This window comes from Rhinatrema bivittatum, chromosome 4, assembly GCF_901001135.1.
Source record: "Rhinatrema bivittatum chromosome 4, aRhiBiv1.1, whole genome shotgun sequence".
NCBI lineage: Eukaryota > Metazoa > Chordata > Amphibia > Gymnophiona > Rhinatrematidae > Rhinatrema > Rhinatrema bivittatum.
Window position 1 is genome coordinate 297,546,309 of NC_042618.1, and position 18,600 is coordinate 297,564,908.

Sequence of the window (18,600 nt, forward strand, 5' to 3'; positions counted from 1 at the left end):
ATGTGCTTGCCCTTTTGATCCCTTTCCACTATGTTTTGGGAAGGTGAGTAGCAACAGAGATACGTAAAGTCCTGGCTGTTGGTATTGTAGGCTTGACTTAACTCTTGACCTCAAGTGGCCTTCAATCAGACCTTTACATATACATCCTGCAAGTAATCCCTAGACTTTTCTGTTTTATTAGTCTGTATTTCTTTCAAATGTTTTTGCAAAAATTTCATCCACTTATTAGCAAGAATTATTGTTTTGTCCTCAGGAAGAAAAAGATGTAGCAGGTTCTCCTATCATGGCATAGTCCTTTCCAATAAGGCTTCATTGTGTTCATAACCTATGGATTTACAGTCATTAGCTCTGATATGCATGAGGACCAATGGCTAACAAATCAGAAAAAATTATTTTTCACTCAATGCACAATTAAGCTTTGGAATTCATTACCAGAGGATGTGGTTAGCATAGCTGGGTTTAAAAAAGGCTTGGACAATTCCTAGAGGAAAGGTCAATAAACTATTATTAACCAAGTAGACTTATGAAACAGCCACTGTTATCACTGAGTGATAGCAGCATGGGATCTATTTACTGTTTGGGATCTTGCCAGGTACTTGTGACCTGGATTGGCCACTGTTGTTAGAAACAGGATACTAGGCTTGATGGACCCTTGGTCTGCCCCAGTTTGGCAAGTTCTTATGAGTCATCCTACTTGCCCTGCTGCCTACGGATGGAAAGGAATGTGCAATTGTTGTTCTTTAAAATCAAACAACATCTTGATTAGCTGAGAAATGAAAATGGGACTGTAATCAGAATCAGTGGTCTTTCGAATTCGCCAGTGTGTAAACAATTGCATAGTTAGGACCTCAGCTGTGATCCTTGCAATCTAATCTGGTACAAGGGAACGCTTCTACCTAATGTGAGAAAGAATCAACATAAGCGAATTAAAACTATTTATTCTTGCTATTAAAGGAAGACGGCCCACATGATCTCTCTGTAGTCTTTCAAATGGGCCAGGTGGAGGCACTCTCATTAGTTGTCCTCTTCTCTTTTTAGGTTGACTTCCAAATGAGGCACAGATTATACAGAAGTAAACATCCTGTATATCATGTTTCATTTCTGGCCTCCGCGCCAACATGTTAAGGATGGCAAGCATTGCATCTGTTTTAGGGTGTCCCATGGGACCTGTACCATGATCCCAATCCAGTCCTTACCTTAAGCTCTGGGATATCTATAACAAAGCCTTCCTCCTTTTTCACACACAAAATATCTTTCTGTATAGTGAGAAATGATATGTGCTGATATGAGTTATCTGTGGTCTTGCAATAGCTTCCTTAAATTAGAAAGCTTAGAGTCATTTTTCTGCAATGTTGTAAAATAATCAGATGGCACCACATGACCATAATCTGTGGAGTGTGTTATGGCAATCATTTGGCTGTGCTCGTACTATGGCCATACAGAGCCTACATGGCGTGCATCTTTTGTCAGTGAATCATTGGGCCTAATCACGCTAAGCAAGCCTACAATACTGACACTGGTCTATAGTTTCCCTATTCTCTGCCCTGGCTGTCCCAAATTTTACTATAAAGGTCATCCCTCAACTGGCGTGACTTCTAAATGACCTTTGGCTTTACAGGCTCAGCCGGCAGGAGTTCCAGAGGCACAGGAGCCTTTCTGGGCCTGCACTTATTACTGCTGTGCTGGTGATAAAACTTGAGACAGCCTAATTGATGGCTTTTCTGACCTAACAATACCTTGTAAAAGCAGAATGGCAAAGCCTGGTCTTCATTTATGGCCAGATGGAATGATCACTGAATCTCTCCTGAAGAAGGGAAGAAACTCTGAACTTTAAGTTAAGTTATAAGAAGCAGGAAGGAGAATTCTGCTATTTCCCACACTTCAGTTATTTTCAATTCATTTGTGGAGGTGGTAAGATTCAGAAACAAACCTTCTATTGTTTAAAAGTGATGGCTCTCAATCCAGTCTTTGGGACACTCCCAGCCAGTCAGGTTTTTCAGGAGGTCCACAATGATTATGTACAAGATAGATTTGCATGTACTGCCTCCATTACATACAGATCTATCTTGTGCATATTCATTGTGCACCTCCTGAAAACCTGACTGATTAGGTGTGTCCCAAGGACTGGATTGAGCACCCATAAGGAACAGTTGTGTGGCCTGAGCACACAGGGGAATCCTTACAGGTAAGCTCATGCTGCAGTATTTGGCAGTACCTGGAGGGAAGGCAGGGGTGCGCTGAATATACAGTAGCTGTTTTGATGAAAAACTTGTATATCTCTCTGCTCTCTTCCAGGTTTATTAATGCCAGGAGAAGGATAGTCCAGCCTATGATTGACCAGTCAAATCGTGCAGGCAAGTTTTAAAGTCATTTCTGTATTCCAGTCCCACAGACAGCAGAGTTATTCAGCACTAGCCCATCACCTGCTGTATAAAGGCTTCAGCTGGGAGAAGGGGCTTTATGGCCCCCAAATTCCGCTATAGGAAACACACTCCACTAATTGGTGCTAATTGGAGATTTCCCACCCTGACTCTACTGAAACTGCTTTTTATTTTCTCTCTGAATTGGTAATTGGGTACAGTTTGTTTGACAGTGAGCTCTTGAATTGCTTAAGTCCTTGTCTGCATCCAATCAGCAGGACAATCTCACTTTCTTGCTCCCCACAACTCCTGTGTGCTTGCATGGCTTTCAGGTCTGCAGAGTGAGCTGAGCAACTCATTGTATCTATTCTTTTACCCGTTCCATTCACAGTATGCTGCTGACGCTTACCTTACATAGCAGCATTTTTTTTTTATTAAAAGTTTATTAATTTTGTTGTTTAAAATGCATCACGTGCAGATCCCCATATTAAAATTACACTTTCTAAATATGTATTTATATATCTATTTGTATGACAGAACATTTTTTTTTTTTAGTTGTAGTTTCTGGTGCTGAACCATCGGTGATGTGTTTGTTGTTCAAAGCTAAAATACAAGTGGTGAAATGCTAATCACCGTGCTGGGTCACATGCATTCACTTCTACTGCCAGGGAGCTGTGCTTTTCTGTAAGGAAGTTCCAGGGCAAAACTCCTTCCATCAGGCAGTGAGTCTGATCACTTTTGGAACAGGGGAGGGGATTAACTTGACACTGATTGCGCCTACTGTTTTTCCCCTCCTAATATTTTGAAAGGGTTATTAACCCTCTCTCAGACTGCAATTCAACCTATTGTTAACCTTTATTCCCATGCAACCAATGAAAATAAAGTAAAATAAATTATTAACTGTGCATTCCAAACGACAGAGATATGCAGCAATTATGTGACATGGAAACCAAGGGTCTGATTTAGTAAAGATTCCATCCAGTTGTGTTTTTGGGAAAACCCCTTGACAAATCAGCACCCAAAGAGATAAATTATTGTACCTTAAAATAAATGAGAACCCATTATACTAGTGCTGTATTTTCACACAACCCTTATGGCAGCAATCTTTCCATTGCTGAGGACACCAACCATTGCTTTCCCACCTTTAAACTCCGGTGTGAACTGCTACATCTATTTTAAAACTTTAAAATATGATTTCTGTCTCCTTCCTTGATTTAAAAAAAAAAACCAACCCATTTAAAATACTAAAAAAATGAATAAGTGAAGAAGACTCCTTATGCCTGGGTCTGCCTTTACTGGTTATTTTCAGAGGGTGTCCTTTAGAGTGGTGGAATGCTTTAATACATTTTACAGAGTTTTACTAGTGAGAGAAAATACTGCTTTAGATAGATGCCTGCAATCACATGCCAAGTAAAACAGCAATAAAGCTGTGACAGAATTCAAAATTCAGGCACTCATGAGGTAACAATAGCTGGATAACTTGAAACCTAACTGGCCATCTTTTGAATATAGCTGATTAGGTGTTAAGTTATCTGGCCATGTGTGGCCAGTTAACTTGCCACTTAATTGGATATATTCAAAAGAATATATCCAGTAAAGTAGCGATGGTGATTTAAAATAAAAAATGTGTGCAGGCCTCAGGGCCTCATTCCGATTCCCCACCCACAACCCCACTGAATATAAAATAATATCCTGCTGGCCACGCTCTCCCTCCCCCTCCCCCCAACTCCTGCAATTTAAAGTGTTACCTTTTGCGCTGACCTCCCTTTCCTCCTGCTCTCTCCTCTCTAACTCCAACATCAAATAAGGCCCCCTCCTCTAACGCCTTCTCTCCCCCTATTCCTAACCCTCCCACCCACCCAGTACCTCCACTGCCAGGATCACAGTACACTACAATCCCAGGCACTTCCTGTGTTGCCCTGGCAGCAGTGCTGGAAGCATAAATTATCAATGTTGCTGTCCAGTGTTAACTCTTTTTTTTTTGGTTCTCTCTGACTTTCTGTGGGCGGAAAAGGAGTCGGTACACATTGACTACAGTGCCCGTGTGACTCTTTTTCCAGTGTGTCATTTTGTAGTGGAAGTCTACATAGTCAGCATGCAGATTATACGGGCCGATACAGTAAAACACGCGGGAGATCCGGCGAGCGCCCGCTCTCCCGACAAGTGCCCAGGCCGCTTTCCTGGGTGCGCGATTCAATAAGCAAGAGCATGCAAATGAGGGCCCGCGTCCCTAGCGCCTCCTTATTGACAGATGCGGCGGCTGTCAGCGGGTTTAACAGCCGACGCTTAATTTTATTGGCGTCGTTGTCGAACCCGCTGACAGCCACAGGTTCGGAAAATGGACGCCGGCAAAATTGAGCATCCATCTTCCAACCCGCGGGCCGCAGGCAGAGTTTTTTGTTTAAGAATTTGTATTTTTATTTTTTTGGGGGGGCCTCCGACTTAATATCGCTATGATATTAAGTCGGAGGGTGTACAGAAAAGCAGTTTTTACTGCTTTTCTGTACACTTTCCCGGTGCTGGCCGAAATTAACACCTGCCAAAGGCAGGCGTTAATTTCTCAAAGTAAAATAGGTGGCTTCGCTGCAAATTTTACTTTCTGAATCGCGCAGGAATAACTAATAGGCTCATCAACATGCATTTGTATGTTGCAGGGACTATTAGTTTCAGGGGGGTTGGCCACGCGTTTTCCACGCACTATTACCCCTTACTGTATAAGGGGTAAAAATAGTGCGTAAAAAATGTGCATTCAAACGGGGGCTAACAGTGCGCTCGGCCTCAGCACACTTTACAGTATCGGCCCATATGTGAGCTGTACTTTTTAACTTGAGACTCTGTGTGCTATCTGTTGTGCTGTCTATCTGTGAATCTCCAGATTCTCCTCTCCACATGACACTAGTACTAGTGTACAAGGGCATAGGGTAACTGATGAAGTTGGTAGTGCTCCACAGAATCTCCTACTACCATGTGACTGACCCTCTGAGCTACCTCCCCAGCCTGATATTATCAACAAAGGTCGGGCCTGAAATTTCCCCTTTGATGCTCTAACACAAGTGACATTTGATGATTGTGTCAGGCTGGGGGAGTCAATTCAGTGTCAGCAGTCTAGAGAGGGAGCAGAGTTTTAATTTATCAGTAAGTGATGTTGGCACTCAGGGGCAGCTCAAGGCAATTCTCTGCCTGAGGAGAGGGATGAGATGCCCTACCCCCTTCAGGGTACCCAAAAGGGATACATTTTCCAAGAGACAGGCCATTACTAATAAAAAAAAAAAAAATTCAAATTCTTGTGGCACCTCAGTAACAGCCACACAAACACCTTTCACTGCCAGAAACTTTGTGAAATAAAACAAAACCCTGTAAAAAAAAAAGACACTCAGAACCTATATAGCAAACCTGCCATGCAATAACACTAACTCCTAGCACTCAAAAAGCAACAACTATTCCTGGGAAGGGGCAGTACTGCAAATATTACTATAGGCTCTAAAACAGCAATACTCCTTCTACTGGAAAAACAGAATAAGCCAGACACCGCATGTTAGCAGAATCTCTCACCCCGCATGGTTCAAACATCTGCTGTTAGACTGCATGGGGCTACACAGTTTGAACCATGCAGTGTTCCGTAGATACAGAGCCCCGCAGTTCAAACAAGGAATGTTTCACCATGGGGTTGGAGGCGGAAGGTGTGTCGGTGTTCAAGCTGCAGACCAACCAGCTTAGAGGGGCCGATTGGGACAGAGGAAGAGCAAGGGAAGAATGGGACTGAGGGGGAGAGCAGGGGAAAATGGGAAACAGAGACTGTGGAGAGGATGGACAATGTGGAAAGTCAGTGGTGCAAGGCACACCCCTTTTTTAAAGTTGGTGGTGTCTGGGCACCACTGTGCACTATGGACGATGCTACACCTTTGCTAGTGTACAGTACTAGAGTACACTACATGTATTGAAAGAATAAAAACTCTTAGCTGCTTCTAGTGAAGGGTCAAATTCCATCATGCCACAGGGAGCAAAATGTAGACATGATGGTGGCACTAGTAGCAACAAAAATGACAAAGAAAGAAGGAAGGCTTTTCCTCCAATGGGACCTAGGGTGAGCACAAGTAGCAGTGAAAAGACCAGGACGTCCCTGTTCAGGCTAAAGAGATTTTTTAGCAGGGGGAAACCACAGGCAGGGTCGGGCAAGAAGAAACTTAAGCTAGAAGAGTTTTTGCTGTCTGCTCCCACTCTCATATATGTTCCTATGGTACAGAAGTAGGAGAAGGCAGAGTCAGTGAAGGAATGGGGAGCACTAGAAGAGCAGCACCCAAAAGCAGCAAAGCACTCCCCCCGATTTCTCCTGAGCAATTTCTGCAGCAGATGCTTGGAGAAAATACTAATTCAGATGAATTATATGAGGGATTCTCAGAGGATATTGAATTTCTATTAGCTCAAGAGGGTTTGGGGAGTCTACTTAATATTATGCTATCCTCTAGTGAGCAAACACAGGGGGCAGAAAGTGATACTGCCAGAGCAAAGAGCACCCACCAGGAAGAACAAATCATGGAGCATGTGAGCGATTCTCTTGGTCTTTCCTCTCCTGGTCTGCTTTCAACCCCAGCAGCAGCATTCAAGTATTTCAGAGAGAAGAGGAGATCCTGCAAAACAGGGGTGTGAAGGCAGTTTAGAGTTAGGAAGGACCAGCATTTTGCAGAATGCATTCACTGTTGTAAGATCATCAGCAGAGGAAAGATACTGGACCTTCTTACAAACATCATAATTTAAAAAAGGAACACACAGCATTAGTTTCAGGGGAGCCCATCTACCACGCAAAGCAGCAGCAGGGAAAGCTAGAGCAAAAAGGGAAGTATATCTCCTAAGCCAGTCTCCAAGTCCCTCTATCCAATGAGATGGGGGGTTTTACCATATTATGTCCTGTAATAGGAGACAGGCGGCATCAAAGATGGGGAAATGATTGCCCCAGATGACCAATCACTGCAGATCAAGGAAAACAAGGGTTTTAAGTAAGTGGCTGCTGCACCTCTTACCAATTAAAAAGTTCCCTCCTGGACAATATCTAGTAGACAGATTATCCCTGACCTGTAACACTCAGTGCCATACTTTCATGCAGGTATAGCTGGCCACTGTGGAGAAGGGAGGTATCCATTTCACCAGTCAGAATGAAACACATGCCTACCTTTCCCTGACATCCTGCCAATGGCAGGCAGCAGCTCTAAAGGGGGTGGATCAGCAGAGTACAAGTGGGTATATTACCCAGTGGATATCAGCCATTCCTCGGTCAGTATCTTAGAGGCAACAAGGAAGATTATGGAGGGCTGATAGGTGGACCAGAGAGACAGGACTACTGTTCCTTTTTTTTTTTTTTTGTTGTTACAGACACTGTTGCAAACATAAAAAAGGCAGTGGAAGAAGGTAGTTGCATTTCTTTGCACACTTGCTTCAACTGGCTGCAAAGATTGCCCTGGGGTCCAAGGAAGAATATGGCAATTTGTTCTGAAGGAGCTGATAGAGAGGTGCAGGTAAATAGTAGGGCATTTTCACCAGAGTGTGAAGAAAGGGCCGCAGCAGCTCCATGAGAAGAGAGAAAAGGTGTGGGGAGGAGGTCTCTCTGTTTAGGCTAATTCAGGGTGAAGACACCAGGTGGAATCCTGAAGCAATCGAGGAAAGTGGAATGCTATCTATATAATGCTGCAGACGTTAGTGGAGCATAGAGAACCTTTCATGACTTGTGTCTGGAAAGTGAAATAGGTGTGGATCACCCCTGCTACACCCCCCCCCCCCCCCCACACACACACACACACACACCTGAGGCAATATGATGCAGATGATATGAGTCCTGAATTTCTTCAAGGATACCACAGAGGATCTCAGTTGCACAAGAGCTATTCTGGGTGACGTCATCCCCATAGTTAACATTGTGGTGGAGAAGTTAGAAAGTTTCCAGCAGAAACAGTGTCTGGCACCAGAACTGTTGCAGTTCATGGACTCCTTACAGCAGCAGGTGCAACATAGGCTGAAACCCCTCATCAAGAAGGATACTTACATGTTAGCCACACTGGATGAAAGGGAGTATCGCCTTCTGGTTCAACAATCTAATTCACTGAAAAGAGACACTGGTGGATAACATACGAGAACAGGAACACCAGAACAGAGGAACACTGGGGATGCAGCACAGGAAAGAGTGGGCATCCCACACAATACTTCAGCATGAGCACCACCCTATCAGCTACCCCTTCTTCCCTCACCTTTATCTGTCATCCCCTCCCCCCATGGCCACTGCAGAATGGTTCCAGGCCTGTACCTGTTCTCCTCAAGATGGGGAATGTGCCTTTTGCACTATGTCCTAAAATCAAGGCAGTGTTCAAACATCTCTTGCACAAGGTATCCTAGAATCAGTTACAAACACAAAATGGGCCATACAAATTGTAACAGTGTGTTGCGTTCGTGCCTGTTCTTGCCCTCGCTCCACCCTCTCTACCTTTGTGGCGAGTCCCTTCAGCTCTGATGGACAGATGCTGCCACGGCTTCTCCTCGCCGCTTCTCCCCAGAATCCCCAGGCTGGCCTGACGCTGCGGATCCGCCATGTTCTTGATGATGTAAGGGCACCCGCGCGCACGCTCCAGAGCTTGTACCGGCAAGGGCGTGAACCTCGGGGGCGTCCCACGGTAGTGACGTCATCCGCTTCCAACTTAAAAGGTCTTCGTTTGCTACTACGAATCAAGTTAGCAAGGAGGAAACTTCTCTGCTGCTCTGCCTCCACAAACTTACCAAGGGGTACCCGCTCCTCGGGGGCCCCGCTCTCTCTTCATGATTTCAGACTGCTAAGACAGGATCCGGTACTCGCTCCTCGAGGGCCTACGTCCCTGAATGCAAAGAAGACTCCTTACTGCCTGGAGGCGATCGCAGATGTGAACACTGTGAGTTCTATTACTGATAGGATCCGGTACTCGCTCCACGAGGGCCTATGTTCCTATGTTCCTAATCTCTGAAGACTCCCTTCTGTCTAAGACATTATCGCAGGTACGGAGATCATGAGTTATTATTGCAGATTGCAGATAGGAACCAGTACTCGCTCCATGAGGGCCCATGTTCCTAAAACCCTTCACAGACTCTCTTCTATCTCAGAAGCTATTGTATACCTATATCTGGTACATTACTATTACAGATTGCAGATAGGAACCGGTACTCGCTCCACGAGGGCCTATGTTCCTAAAACTCTCCAAAGACTGTCTTCTATTCCAGAAGCCATCTCATACACAGATATTGTGAGTACTTATTCCAGACTGCATATAGGAACCAGTACTCGCCTATGGCTCCTGTTCCTGAATATACTGAAGACTGTTGCATAGAAGCCATTACAGATATCTACAATTGTGAGTGTATCATCTACTACTGGTTATGTATCCAGCATACCCTGTCTACTCACTACCTATAGTCTCTCTCTACAGCTCAGCAACCCAGAGATCGCAGTTCCAGTATCTGAGGGACTTCAGCCCTGCCGGGCACATCAACTCACTACTGCCACCTCTGGTGTTTCTACTTCCTGTCTAATAAAGAACTATCTGTGTTTGTCTCCATACTCCAGCCTAGCCGGTGGTCCCTCTCAGGATATCCTCCTGGGAGCGCTGTCATCTGCCATCGGCCCAAGGATTCACCAACTTCCACTAAGTGTTTATCCCTTACACTACTAGAGCGGTATCATAAGGACTGCCACACTGTGGGAGCCAACCCACAACAGATCATTGACCCTGCCTATGGAGTATTACAGATTGCTAGCTCCTCCCCTTGAGGGAGCAGCATTGATCAGATTACTCACTCCTCCCCTCTGGAGGAGTAGATCCATAACAACTTGCTATCTCCTCCCCTCTGGAGGAGGTGATCCATAACAGATTGCTAACTCCGCCACCCTGGCGGCATGATCCATAACAGATTGCTAACTCCTTAGCAGATATAGAACACAGTGCTTCAAACAAAATGCAGATATGTGGATCTGCAAAGATTATAAGTGCACTGTTATGGCCCTTAAAGATCACGTGCACCTCCATGCTTGCTGCTATCAACTACTAGCCAGACTTGCTGGAGGATGGATTTTTGCAAAACATAACCTTGCACAAACCTAAGCTATTGACTGTGGATGAAGAAGTTGTGAATGCCAAGACAATCAATACTCATCAAGGCACTCTCCGAGTTTCCAATTTGAAACCGCTGTCACGCCAGGTATCATTATATGCTTCATAGAAACATTGTTGGGTAGAATTCCAGGTATTGCAGCTTATTATGATGATATTATGCTCATCATAGCATCTAAGGACAAACTCTGGGCAAATTAATGAAATCCTATACCAATTTGAAAAGTCAGGCATTCAAGTAAAGAAAAATAAATATGAAATTGGGACTACCTGAGTCATATTTTTGGGCTATTGCATTGATACTTCAAGAATCCATCCAACAGAAGACAAGGTAAATGCAATCCATGAATCCTCTGAACTGACTTCTAAAAATGAGCAGAGTTTTTTTGGGGAAATGCTCAACTTCCATCATATGTTTCTTCCACCAAAGGCAACACTTGCAGAACTGCTACATAGCCTTCTCCATAAATAGAAGTGTATCCACTGATATGCAAACACATTTCACAACATTAAAAAGCTCATGATATCAGATTCTGTGCTAATTCATAATGATGAACAAAGGGCCTCTCATAGTTATCTACATACCTCATCATATGACTTTGGGACTGTGCTGAGCCAAGTTTTTACCAGATAGAACGAAGGCACCAATTGCCTACTGTTTTCAAAACTTGGCCTTGTCTGCATGGAATTATGCTCAAACTGATAGCTGCTCACTTTGGTAGCTGGGATTAAAAAGTTCCACAGCTACATGTCTGGGCTTTTGAAATCTAAACTGACCATAAGCACCTATTGAGCACATTCCCCAAAGAAAAGACTACACCTCTTTTGTCACCAGGGATGCAGCATTGGGGTATCAAGCTTAATAAGGGTGGATGCTAGCAGTAATGAACAAAAGGGAATAGATAAGAATGCTTCATAATAAATAAATAGGTAATAAATGTATATAAATACTAAATAAATAAATAAATAAATACTACAAAATGAAAACAATATAACTATATAAAAAGTTCAAGAAAGAGGTAAAATATATTACTTATTAAATATGCATATATGAAGCCAACATGGCCATGTTTCTTTAATAATGCCTGCATCAGTGGTCATTATTGCCAGTATATGGCTATGTCAAGTCTTATGGCTTATGGTATGTCACCTGAAGACATGCTTAGACCATTTCAGTCCTGACCTAATTGCAGAATTACAATTCAAGTAAGAATAGGAGCTAGAATCCTCCCTGAGTTCATCATCTACCTTGTGCTCATTCATACTATAAGACTCTTGTGTTTGCTAGAAGTTATGGGACTGGACCAAAATGGGTTTCTGCTTCCATCATTGACATCACTGGATCTCTGTCATACAAGTTCAGTCTATGGACAGATCTGGAATTGCCACATCGATCAAATGAGATGCCTCTTGACCTCACATTGGAGTGCCTCATGAAATTATGGAAGTTCCTAATGCTAAGCATTAGAGATGTGAATCGTGTCCTCGATCGTCTTAACGATCGATTTCGGCTGGGAGGGGGAGAGAATCGTATTGTTGCCGTTTGGGTTTTAAAAATATCGTGAAAAATCGTTAAAATCGTGAGCCAACCCCCTAAAACCCACCCCCGACCCTTTAAATTAAATCCCCCACCCTCCCGAACCCCCCCCCCCAAATGCTTTAAATTACCTGGGGATCCAGCGGTGGTCCAGAACGGCGGCGGTCCGGAACGGCCCCCTCAATTGAATCCTTTTGTCTTCAGCCGGCGCCATTTTGCAAAATGGCCACCGCAAAATGGCGGCGGCCATAGACAAAAACGATTCGACGCAGGAGGTCGTTCCGGACCCCCGCTGGACTTTTGGCAAGTCTTGTGGGGGTCAGGAGGCCCCCCCAAGCTGGCCAAAAGTTTCTGGGAGTCCAGCGGGGTTCAGGAAGCGATTTCTTGCCGCGAATCGTTTTCCGTACGGAAAATGGCGCCGGCAGGAGATCGACTGCAGGAGGTCGTTCAGCGGCGGTCCGGAACCCCCGCTGAACGACCTCCTGCAGTCGATCTCCTGCCGGCGCCATTTTCCGTACGGAAAATGATTCACGGCAAGAAATCGCTTCCTGAACCCCGCTGGACTCCCAGGAAACTTTTGGCCAGCTTGGGGGGGCCTCCTGACCCCCACAAGACTTGCCAAAAGTCCAGCGGGGGTCCGGAAGCGATTTCTTGCCGCGAATCGTTTTCCGTACGGAAAATGGCGCCGGCAGGAGATCGACTGCAGGAGGTCGTTCAGCGGCGGTCCGGAACCCCCGCTGAACGACCTCCTGCAGTCGATCTCCTGCCGGCACCATTTTCCGTACGGAAAACGATTTGCGGCAAAAAATCGCTTCCTGAACCCCGCTGGACTCCTAGAAACTTTTGGCCAGCTTGGGGGGGGCCTCCTGACCCCCACAAGACTTGCCAAAAGTCCAGCGGGGGTCCGGAACGACCTCCTGCGTCGAATCGTTTTTGTCTATGGCCGCCGCCATTTTGCGGCGGCCATTTTGCAAAATGGCGCCGGCTGAAGACAAAAGGATTCAATTGAGGGGGCCGTTCCGGACTGCCGCCGTTCTGGACCACCGCTGGATCCCCAGGTAATTTAAAGCATTTGGGGGGGGTTCAGGAGGGTGGGGGATTTAATTTAAAGGGTCGGGAGTGGGTTTTAGGGGGTTTTAGTGTGCCGGTTTTCCTGCCCTCCCCCTTCCCCCGATTTACAATTTTTTAACGATAAATCGGGGGAATTGGTATTGTATCGTGGCCCTAACGATTTTTGACGATTTAAAATATATCGGACGATATTTTAAATCGTCAAAAAACGATTCACATCCCTACTAAGCATACTTTAGCTGCAAACGTGCTCATCCGGCCAGAGCCACCACCATATGAGGACAATGCTTTTAGCTCATCAAAGACGGAGGCTGATGTACAAACTTTAAAACCACCATTTGAGAAAAGGCCCTGCATACAGAGACCTCGGTGCAATTGGTTGCCTCAGCAACTGAACAATTGCATCATCTAGAAGGTAGGAGTATTATTTATGCTGTAGGGATTTTTCTACTTGTATGGAATGTTCAGGTCCTGTGCTAGAGACTCTCTTGGTTCTTGTTCCTGTCTTTTTCTCTGGCCAGGCTGCTCCCACCTAGGTGGATGCTGGTATACATAATGAAAGCTGATTAAAACCTGCTGCCTCCACTTGATATTCTACAGTATTGCAGAAGAGAAGAGAAGTGGGCAGATTAGACAGGCCTGAAGGTCTTTAACGTTTTGCGCTCTGGGGTGGACCCTTCTCCTGTGACAGTGGAGATCCACCACCTGGTAGGGACCAGGAAGCAACTGCCCCCAGGGGGCGGACCACGGAAGGAGACAGAGGCTAGGAAGAGCTTCACCACTGGAAGCCCGAGGTCTCCCTGGGAGAAACCCGTAGGGACCCGGGCCGCTTGGACTTAGGTGGGTCTCTCAGGGTCTCCTGGGAGAGTGGAAGCCCGGTGTGCCCACAGAGAGAAGAGGAGCATGGTCAGGTTCGAGACTGGAGGTCAGGTGGAACAAGGAGGACCAGAATAGCGTAGGTGATAACAAGGCTAGGAACGGAGCCAGAATCTAGAGAAGAGGTCAAGCAGGCAGAGGTCAAAGTCCAGGAGTCAGTCCGAAGAATGGTCAACAAAGCAGAAGTCAGATACCGGATGTCAGACGAAGTCACAGGCAGGCTGAGGTCAAGAGGCAGGCAGCAGGCAGGCAAGTCAAGGAACAGCCTGGAGTCAGAAGGCAGGCAGCAGGCAGGCAGGTCAAGGAACAGACTGGAGTCAGGAGGCAGGCGGCAGGCAGGCAGGTCGAGGAACAGACTGGAGTCAGGAGACAGGCAGGCAGATGGGTCAAGTAGCAAGCCGAGGTCAGTACCAGAGAGTCAGTCCGGAGGTACTACCTGGGAGATGAACAGGAACAGAAGGATGCTGGAATTAGGAAGCAAGAACGAGGCAGGAACAGAACTGGAACAGAAGGATCCTGGAACGAGAAATTGCCCTCACACATTTGCATGTGCTAAGTACAAGCATATTTTTGAAAATGCAAAAATATGCGCATAATTTCAGATTGCACTCCACCCTTACACACAGGAATGCTTAAGGCTTAATTTGTGTGGAGACAGCCTGGAATGCAATCCCGCCACTTCTTTTCAGATGTAAGAAGCAGAGCGTTAGCAGTGTTCTGCCCCAAGCCCCTCCTCTTCAGGCAGCCTATAGGGAAAAGTGGGTTGAGCCTGGAGCAGACAGAGCAGAGAGCAACCGCTCTGCTCACTAATTCAGCCCCTCCCCCAGATTGCTCCAGCCCCTTACCCTCCTGTTCTCTGCAAAACGGGAAGAAAGGGTGTGATTCTGAAGCAAACACTGCAGCACAAATAACAGACACAAAAAGGGGTTGAATTAGCATATTTGAAATTTGTGAGCTGTAATGCCAATCCTTAAAGCATCAACCATTCCAACTGTGCCACTTGCTCCTTCTTGTGTCTGTTATCCAGGGCTTAATTTCTGGTGGAATGACCTAGAATGGACCTTTTTTCCTGAACCTGAGGAATTGGAGGAGATCCAGTATTGTAAATCAGTTCTCATGGGCAAAGGATGGCTGGGGACTGAGCACTGGTGCAGGCTGGGGAAGGAGGATTACTGGGATAAGGATGAGAAAAAATATGAAGACTGTATTTAGAGGAAAGAGACAGTTCACACCCAGTCCTGGCCCCACCTCCATGCACAGCTCACTCCTAGCTTTGACCCCGCTGTCTGCCATCCTGCCCCCTCCCCCTTCCCTTCCCCCCTCCCCCCACTTCACATTTCCACTTCCTTTTTGTCTACAAATTAAGCCCTGGGAATGGTTCTTTCTCAATGTAGGTACAGGGCACACACAGGAGTGAAGTTTCAAAGGAGTTATGTGCATAAAAGTAGCATATATCATAGCAATTTTCAAAAACCAATTTACATGTGCGAAACTTTTTAAAAATTCAGCCCTAAGGAGTGAATTTTCAAAGGAGTTGTGCCCATAAAAATAGCAATTTTCAAAAGTCAATTTATGCATGTAAAACCTTTTGAATATTACCTCCCTTTATGCCCTGTGAGCAGGCTTTTACAAGTATATAGAACAGTCAATTTTCTAAAAGCCCATTTCTGAAGAAGTGGCTTTGAACATTACCCTGCCTAGTATGAATTCTTGGAAAATGGGGAAATTGAGATCTATAGTGAAATTTGTGCTAAAAATACTAAGAGTTTGTTTATGTGAGCTCAAGGCGTTAAAGTGAACAGTGCTGATCTTCATGAATAATTCACACTATAGATACTCCATTTCTAGTTAATTTCACTTTTGGTGTAAATCTTTTCATGCCTATCTACCTCACACCAAGCTAGGTGCTTTCTTAGCTGTTCACTGGTTTAAAAAAAAAACCAAAAAACTGTTTTTCACTAGTGTCCTGCTAGAAAGGTGTCTGTCCCTAATTAGGTGCTGGGACTCCCTTTGCAAAGAATGTAAAAAGTGATACATACTAATTAGCATTTTAGAAAATGCATTACAAATGGCACTTTAATTAAAGGGGGCTTATCATACATCTTTCTCTACATATATTTGACATTTATGAAGTATAATTCCAGCATCTAATGTGTTGGTTCTACATCGGGGTGTATGTTCTGTGGATGGGCAGACTATAGTCCTTTTCTGCTGTCAGGCTTCTATGTTTCTAACTTTAGTACTGCAGCCACCTTGCAATTTTGCAACAGTTCACTGCCTAGGACTGCAGACCTCTACAGGGAGCAAAATATGTCCTTCCTCATTCCTCAGCAAACTCCTCCTCTTCCCCACCCCTTGACTGTGTGCTCTTCACCTCTCCCTCTGTCTCTGTTCTTCCTCTCCTTTCTCCCCCTTCCCCCAACTCCATGTACATGAGTTGGTCTCCCTGTTACTCTGCTAAACTCATCATTGCCCCAAAGTAGCAGAGCTGGGCATGGCACCCAAGACCTGCTAGTATCGGGAACCCGGTCAGTGAGAGCAGGACTGTGAGCAAGGTATGCACTCAAGAGTACTGATGACAGCATCTCCTCTCAGGTGCAGGCTTCCTTTATGGAAAGGAAACCTGTGCACTGGAACTCTTCCTGAGACCAGCAGCGCCTGGGTCCCATTCACCAGCCCACCTCTACCACCTGAGCACAAATGAGGTGAGGAGGACAGTGGAAGGTGAAAACACACGAGAGAGAGGCAGGAATGAAAGCTCACCAAGGATAGGATGCAGTGCCAAGGATGGAACACCCCGCAATGGCGCTGAATGGTACTGATAGTAAACAGACCAAGACAATTCATAGGACATTACAGATCTCTGGGTTAGAGCTTGGGGGTCTGAATATCTGACATGCACGTGTTACAATTAATCAGAAACTTATTAGACATGATGTGCTCAGTTATGAAAGTAATTTTCAAATGTGCTTACTATTTGTTGAGCAAATACTGGGGATGCAGAGATTAAATTAAAACAGTACAACTCTTCCTCAGGTGGGCTCTGTTTTATAACATAAATCTGAATCATTTGGCACAGCCTAAAATAAGCTAGGAGCAGCAAAGCTTTCTGGTTTTTGCCGCTTGTGTTTGTGTGAGGCACCCATCCACCCCCACCTCTCTCTAGTAGGAAATTAGTAATAGTTTATTTGCAAAGCTACTTATGAAGCAAAACTGGATGCACCATTCTTGTTTTTAATTATTTCTTTGGACAAGCAGCTTCCTCCTGGCTCTTTTGGACTTTCAGCTGAATCGGAACCCAAAACTGGGATCCAGCACCACAAACTTTCATTTGCAATTACCCAGGGTTTTTCCCCCTCTTTTATACTCTGCCCCCCCCCCCCCCAAACACCATTGTAGCAACAGTTCAGAACCCTGCAATCACGGGCCTTAAGTCAGGGAGCAAGGTATCAGTGTTGCATAATGACTGGGCCTCTCCCCCCCCACAACAGCTGTGAATGCTGCCTCCACAGCTCTGGCTGGCCCAAGAATCAGACCTAAATGCTCTACATGCCACCAAATCATGGGGTGCGGCTATTGTTTAAACCATTCCATTTTGTGTGCTGTGTAGTGACTTGGGGAAAACATAGCTTGAGGCCTCCTCGATGGTGGCTATGTGGTGTTTCAGTAGTGATGCTGGAACAATTGCTGATTGTTTGCTGTGTCTTCTCTTCTTTTTCCTCTGTGTCCACGATTGACTACAATCAGGTTTTCTTCTTGATCCTTCAGTGAGCCAAGGAGCAGCATATAGTCCCGAGGGTCAGCCAATGGGGAGCTTTGTATTGGATGGCCAGCAACACATGGGGATCAGGCCTGCAGGTAGGCCCCTTCCCTTCTTCTGCACTGCAGCTCCACTTTCCCCTCGCTGCCTTGCTATCTCCATACACATGCTCCAACCTGCCATGCAAACACTTCAGTCTCTTTCTTGCTACTTGCTTGACTTCTTTGGAAGTGAATAAACAAGAAGTCTTTTAAAGATATAGAAGATTCCTAAAAGATGTTATTTATTTCACTCTATTGCATTTTTCCTCACCCACTCTCTTTTTATTTTCCTTCTTGATGATTTTCTGGCATGACTGTGGATTTTGTCTCCCTTCTAGGCCCAATGAGTGGAATGGGCATGAATATGGGCATGGACGGACAGTGGCATTACATGTAGTCTTCACCTTGGAAAGCAATCACAAAGAAAGGGGGAAGTAAGTACACTTGAGCTCTTTACTTCGACTGACTTTACCATGCTTTTTATGTTTAATTTGCCCCTTACTCCTCTTTCTTCCAGTTTAGGTCCTTTTCACCCTGCCCATATTCTCCTTTCCAGACTGAGGTCATGTAGACGCCCTTGGATTTATGGCTGTAGCGTGCTGCCTTACTAAATTTTCCCTGTGTTCCAGGCCCAGATTTAGGCATAGGCAATTGCCTAGGGTGCTAAGTTTTGGAGATGTCAAATATCCAGGCCAAAGAGGAGCGCAGCTATGCCAAGGAGGTATCTGTTCTAGTTATCCACTCCAAAGGGGTGCTGCTGTTGCACTCTGGGACTCTGGAGAGGCGTAATAGTAGAGGGACTTCACCCGCTGTATATACTAACTCCTCCTACTCC

General features: G+C 45.3%; 1 protein-coding gene across 1 annotated transcript in view; it reads left to right on the forward strand.

Annotated features, from left to right (window-relative positions):
• Positions 1-18,600, forward strand: part of MEIS2 (Meis homeobox 2) — a 680,512-nt gene that overhangs the window by 653,234 nt on the left and 8,678 nt on the right. Inside the window, exons 5-7 of the mRNA XM_029600205.1 lie at positions 2,296-2,354; positions 17,733-17,822; positions 18,104-18,199. Of these exons, the coding sequence (XP_029456065.1) occupies positions 2,296-2,354; positions 17,733-17,822; positions 18,104-18,162 (208 nt within the window). The 3' untranslated portion in view covers positions 18,163-18,199. The remainder of the gene's footprint in view (positions 1-2,295; positions 2,355-17,732; positions 17,823-18,103; positions 18,200-18,600) is intronic.